The sequence below is a fragment of the Zingiber officinale genome, chromosome 6A, assembly GCF_018446385.1.
Source record: "Zingiber officinale cultivar Zhangliang chromosome 6A, Zo_v1.1, whole genome shotgun sequence".
Lineage (NCBI taxonomy): Eukaryota > Viridiplantae > Streptophyta > Magnoliopsida > Zingiberales > Zingiberaceae > Zingiber > Zingiber officinale.
This window is the reverse complement of record NC_055997.1, coordinates 112,481,319-112,488,109: the sequence shown is the minus strand read 5'-3', so window position 1 is coordinate 112,488,109 and position 6,791 is coordinate 112,481,319. Positions and strand designations below refer to the sequence as shown.

The 6,791-nt window shown below is 35.5% G+C and overlaps 1 protein-coding gene across 1 annotated transcript; it reads left to right on the top strand.

Moving 5' to 3' along the window:
• Window positions 1–5,429: 5,429 nt before the first annotated feature.
• LOC121995163 (plant-specific TFIIB-related protein PTF2-like) lies at window positions 5,430–6,770 on the top strand (the record flags this gene model as incomplete). The annotated part of the gene is made up of 1 exon (XM_042548979.1): window positions 5,430–6,770. A coding segment is annotated over one exon (1,260 nt), but the record flags the coding sequence as incomplete, so codon positions are not given.
• Between the last annotated feature and the right edge of the window lie 21 nt (window positions 6,771–6,791).

Sequence of the window (6,791 nt, the reverse complement as noted above, 5' to 3'; positions counted from 1 at the left end):
ATCTTCATATCCACCCAAGCCCTGCTTCTTACCCAAGCTAAGGGTCGGCCACATCCTTGCTTGGTGCCCAAGTAAGGGGCCGGCCAAGCCTTGCTTGGTGCCCAAGATGTGGGTCAGCCACATCCTTGCTTGGTGTCCAAGCAAGGGGCCGGCCACAATTAAAATAAAAGGGAGGTTTTATTTTTGTTAAAATCTTTCCTTTTATAGTCATCCATAAAGGGATTTAAAAGAGAGATTTTAATTTTAAAATCTTTCCTTTTTGTAGCCATCTACAATGGTTTAAAAGAGAGATTTTAATTTTAAAATCTTTCCTTTTTGTAGTCATCCACAAAGGGATTTAAAAGAGAAATTTTAAATTTAAATTTTTTTCTTTTTTGTTGCCCAAGCAATGGCCGACCACAATTGGAATTAAAAGGAATATTTTTTTTTTGTTAAAAACTTTCTTTTTTAACAATCACCAAGGATTATAAAAGAGGATATGTGGTGCCCATGTTTTAAGACACAACCTAAGAATCCTCTCTTATCTCCCTTGTGGCAGACCCCCCTCTCTTCTTATTCTCCCTTTGCTTTCTTTCCCTTAAGGTCGGCGGCACATCAAGGCTCCAATCCCTTGTGGCCGATTGTTTGGAGGAGAAGAAGAAGAGAAGAAGGCATCCTATTCTAGCATCTCTTAGTGGCCGAAAGTCTTGGAAGCAAGAAGAGAGTTCGGGTGGTGTAGTTTTGGTAGATCGTCACCCACACGACGTCCAAGAGGAGGAGAGGAATACAACAGAAGATTAAGAGGTTTTTAAGTTATAAAGAAATGTATAACTAGTTAATTGTTTCCGCTACGTACTAGTTTAGTTTTTCTTTATATAAATCCTGAAATACTAACACAAGAGACCAATGATCTTATGCCTCAATTGTGGTCTCTGTAGTTAAACCTAAGGTTATTGTAAGGAGTTTAAATATTCAATTTCTTTGAAAGGGTTTATCTAGGAAGTAGTGGATGATCTCATACCCAAGAAGGCTGAGTGTCTCGCCATGACCTGGAAGCCAATCCTTGAAGTAGATATTTAATCAACTTCTGTAAATTGGTTTAATTTTGAAGAACACATGAGTTAAACTTAGATTAAGAATGTTAAGTTTCGTTTATAATCCAAGTTTAACTTCTAAAGAATACATAGGTTGCTAGGAAAAGTTCTGTGCTTGTATAAATTTTTATATAGGGGAAATAGAACGGAATTCTAAGTAGCACCCAACAATTTGTATGTGTCAATCCAATCAACATTGATCAATTATATTATACACATCTCATTAAATGAACCAATTATTTTCATATGAACTAATCATATAATAAATATGAACTAATCATAAAATGAACTAATCATTGACAAGTTTGTTAACACATAACACAACTTTTCATAACATAACTCTATTCGTACATAATGACAGAAATTATTACACAACTCAAAAACTAAATGAGCTAATACTGTTCGTACATATTGACAGTAAATAGAACATTAGTAACATAGATAAGCTAGCACCACTCCCACTAGGATAAATGTTAGTGCAGTGGGCAATTGTATTTCATTCATCCCAGACTCGATAATGGCATGATTAGCCTCAGAATCATCCTTTAGATCCATGTTTAGATCTATTTCTGGATCTACTATACACTCTTCTGGATCTTCTTCTGATTCTTCAAGATCCATCTCTAGATCCTCTTCAAATTCTTTGAGGTTCATTTCCGGATCCTCTTCAAATTCTTTGAGGTTCATTTCCGGATCCTCTTCAAATTCTTTGAGGTCCATTTCCAGATCCTCCTTAGATTCTACGAGATTTGGATCCTTCTCAAATTCTGCAGGATCGATTTATTCGGGATCTGGATTCTCTTCAGGTTCTTCAGGATTCCATTCCAATTGAAGTAACTGTCAGCACATTTCTGAATATGAGATGCATTCTTCAGAATAATCCCATAGTTGGTGTGCTATATCACTGAGATGTTCTAGTAGTGAGTAAACAAGAGCCCATCTTCTATCATTGTCCTGTACTGGATACCCTTCTTTCTCGAGTTTCTAGAATATCCAATCGAGCTGACCAATAAGTCATCTGACTCCATGATCCGGGTCATATTCTAGTTCTTTGATCTCCTCCCAAAGCTCATGTTGTCGTTCATAGCGACCTATCATCGTGTATATTGTTCGTGATATCTAGAATTGAAAATAATGATGTCAGTACAAAACCGACAAACCAGTAACAGAACCAGTCAAATTCAATTTGATTCCTTATAAAGAGACAAATTAGATTGACTGAAAAATGTGTACTAATTGGGAATAAAAACATTTGACAAAAGGAATAAAATAAGTGAAACTAATACCATTTGGATTGTAGATACTACTATGGCAAGAGACTTAAGCATGTTCTTCACGACTTTTGCGTTGTTTGGATTCCTGAGTAATCGAGGTCAGGTAAAATTCTTAGCGGCACTGGCACAGAAGCGTACCGAATTTAGTAAAATAAAGATTGGACTTATTATTATGCATATGTCTACTTCATTCTAATTTACATTTACCACAAGAGAGCTTCCAACATAAGATAAGGACAGAGTATAGACTGAAAATGCCACTTCAGAAAACACAAGGCTAATTTTTAATGTCTTCTTGACAATCGTTGTGGAAAGTTCATCATAAGTAGGACAATTTTAAGTCAGAAATATAACAAAGATCTTAGTTTTTAAAAAGAAATAAAATAATTTTTCTGCTCCCTTCATCTGCAGTTGTTTTTTTTTTATCAAGGGAAACAATACACTGACTGAGAAATGGCAAGCAAGACCCTTTTGTAAATATGTACTGCGCTAGAGCAGTGCCGGACATCCGGACATGATACTAAAAGGAGGTCATAATGATACAAGTTATCGCGACAAGTCCTAACTACATTACGTCCAAAGTTGCGTCATATATGGCACCTTTGTACCTGAAATTGTTCGGGGATTCAAAAAAAATGGACAGGCAGCTAAAAACTATGGCAATTTATTAAAGCGCGCACGTAAATATATATTTTGATATTTCAATCTTGTTCTCTCCTCTTCCCTCTCTCATGTAACCTTTCTCTTCATTCCTCTCCACGATTCTCTTTCGTCTCTCGTTACACCATGGTACTCATTACATCCTTAGAAAGAAATTCATATGAACTAAAATGAGACAAATTAAATCTATCTAAGACTATCAATGGATTTCAATCAAAATTTATTAATGGACCTAGACAAGTGTGATTGAACCTATTTTAAGTCATGTGAATTTATGAGACTATAAGTAATCCAATGATATCCTCCATTACTTATTTTAATTTTTCTAGGAGGTGTTATAATGTTATCGAAAAAATCAATTAAATTCTAGACCTCGTGGATTTGATATGGAATCATATTAAACTTAACGTTGGTTTGATATAGAATCATATCAGCCCATAATATTTAAGATTTAGCTGATTCTTTTAATAATACTTTAACACTTTCAGAAAAATCAAAATAAATAATGAAGGATACTATTACTCCTTGTACCCTAAAAAATTGACAAGACTTAAAATAGATCTAATCAGACCTATCTAAATCTATCACTTAATTACCGGCTCTACTACGTCTCAAAACATTAATGTCAACGTTATTTAAAAAAAATAAAAACTTAATTATTTTGTTAAGATTTTTCATAAAAAAGAGATTAATGATGCTTACCATCTTTTTTTTTTTTTTTAAATAGATGACATAAGATGATCCTCAAATTTATTTATATTCTTTTGTATTTTTTTTTATTAAGGCTTTAAAATTAAAATTAAAAATATACATAAATTTAGAATGTAAATTTTAGGGGTGAGTATTCAGTTAATTCGGTTAATTTGTTATTAATTTTGTATAAATTTTTTTAATTATTTTTTTAAACAAATTCGGTTAATTCTATTTTAACCAATATAATCTATTTTTAATTTAATTCGGTTAATCCGATTTTAATAAAACTTTGATTTCGGTTAGTCAACATTAAATCAATTTTCGATTAATTTATATACCGAATTAACCGAATACTCATCCCTAATAAATTTAGAATAAAATTGAATTCTTTAGAAGAATGATTAATTATTTTTCATCAAAACTAATTAATAGACTTAACAAATTTTTTTGTTAAAAAATATATATAAACAAATTAAGAAGATCATTTGAAAGCCAGGTATATTTTAGATTTTTAATATCGTTAATGACTCTTAGGGGAAATTCCCAGTTCAGTCCCAAATATTTGGGTACTTTCCCGGTTCAGTCCTAATTGTTTTAATGTTCCCGGTTGCATCCCAAATGTTTTTAAAATATTCCCGGTTCAGTCCTAATTGTTTTAATGTTCCCGGTTGCATCCCAAATATTTTTAAAAAAATTCCTAGTTCAGTCCTAATTGTTTTAACATTCCCGATTGCATCCCAAATATTTTTAAAAAATTCCCAATTCAATCCTTCCATTTATTTCATTATTAAAAGTAACAGAAGATGTTCATGTGCAACTTACACATAATAAAAGACCCAAAATCCTAAATGTAAAAACCTAATTTCTTTCTTCCTATCTTCCCATTGTTCTTTCCCCAAACGTATACATCGTTCTTTCTCCAAATTATGGTAATTTATCAATTAATTTATTATGCCAAAGTACATACTAATTAATGTATGATGCATGTTTTTTGCTCATATCATTCCAAACAAATATTATGGAATGTGAATGTGATAATGTTGTTAATTTACTGCTCAAATAATGAGGCCACACCAATTTTTTGGAATTGGAAATTCTAAATTCTACCAACAAAAAAGAGAATGAAGGGCAAAAAATATTATTTGGGTCTTTTATTATGTGCGAGTTGAACGTGAACATGTTCTGCTACTTTTAATAATGAAATAAATGGAAGGACTGAATCGAGAATTTTTTAAAAACATTTGGGATGTAACCAGGAACGTTAAAACAATTAGGACTGAATCAAAATTTTTTTAAAAATATTTGGGATGCAATCGGGAATGTTAAAATAATTAGGATTGAACCAGGAAAGTACCTAAACATTTGGGACTGAACCGGGAATTTTCCCATGACTCTTATATGAAAGTTCTGTATAATTTTTTTTTTCTTTTATTAATTTTGTTATTTTCTTATAAAAAATAAAAAATAAAAAATAAAAAATAAAAAATAAAAAATACTTTTTAAAAAGTTTTTTATTTTTATTAGACATTTAAAATTTTAAAAATATAAATATAAAAAAATTTAAGGATTAGTTTAATAATATATATATATTTTTAAAAATTTAAGTTCCTGAAAAGCATTAATAAAATTATTTAAATATGAAAAAACTGATTTTTTTTACTTTAATTTAGGTTAAAATAGGTAAAAAATTACTTTCATATAAATCGTGCTATTTAAACGGACGAAATACCTATCCGCGGAGCGATCTGGCGGCCATGCGATCTGTTTGAGCTGCGGGGAAGACGATACCGTGGTGGATCCGGACTCAGGCACCTGTGTCTGTTGCTCCTGCGGCTGCGTAGTCTCCACCGACGAGTTCCGCCACCAGGCGTTCACCTCTGACGGCCAGGCTACTGGCTTCCTCCACAACATCACCGATTTTGACTACCGCCAGCGGAAGCTCCACCGCGCTCGATCCCAAATAGAGGATCTTACCTCTGCCCTCGGCCTCTCCTCCCTTCGAGCGACCGATGTTTCGAACCTCATCTCCGGAGCCACTGACGGCTCCTTTGGCGACGGCCAGTGGTTCAGCGACCTCATCGCTGCCTGCTCCTACATCGTCGCGCGACGCCACCGCATCCCTACCTCCCTTACTGAGGCGGCCGACGCTGTAGGCCGTGATGCCTGTGACGTTGGTCACATGGTCACCCGTGTCGTGCAGCATCTTCGCCTTCCCTCGCTCCCGGAGTTCAATATTGCTGCTGCCCTCGATCGCGTGGTTAATACCTGCCAAAGCTTCAAGGGGCTGGATCCTGAGAAATCGAAAGAGTTAATCGGCCAAGGGCAATTCCTTCTCAACTGCGCCACCAAATGGTTCCTCACAACTGGGCGCCAGCCGCTTCCGCTGGTTGCTGCGGTCCTCGCCTTTGTGGCGGATGCTAACGGGGTTAAAGCTTCCGTGGAGGAGATTGCGGAGGGGATTCCTGCTGGGGTAACCACAAGCAAGCTCCGGCTCAAGGAGCTAATGGAGACCCTCATTAGGGTTGCAAGATCCTTGCTTCCATGGGGGAAGGACGTCACACTCCAAAACCTAACGCTAAATGCCCCTTTGCTGATTCGCTTGATGGAGAGGAAATCAAAATCGGACCATTCTGTGGATATTGGCTTTGGTTTCGATGCCTTTTCCGGTGCTTTGAGAAAGGACAACGAAGACGAATCTAAGTACTTCAAGATCGGTGAAGAACAAGATTGTACTGCAAACTGTGATAATTTTGCATATGCTAAACTGTCAGGGGAGTGCATATCAAGTGCCTACGATAAAGTCTTGGAAAGAATTGATCACCTTAAAGCAATTGGAGAGTTTGATAAGGACCGATCAAAAAGGATGAGGAGAGATATAGTGGAGACCAGGGCACTCCAAGATGCTTGGGAGGGGAGGTGGGACAGAGAAAATAAATTGACGCTGGATTCAAAAGATTATGAAAACATTTGGAACCAAGCAAAATGCTGATGGAGGCATCAAGGTGGAGGATTGTGTTGTGGAAGAGAGGGTGGGCAGGAAGAGGAGAAGAACAAAAAAGCAATGTGAGGATAAGCTTGATTGGGAAGACTG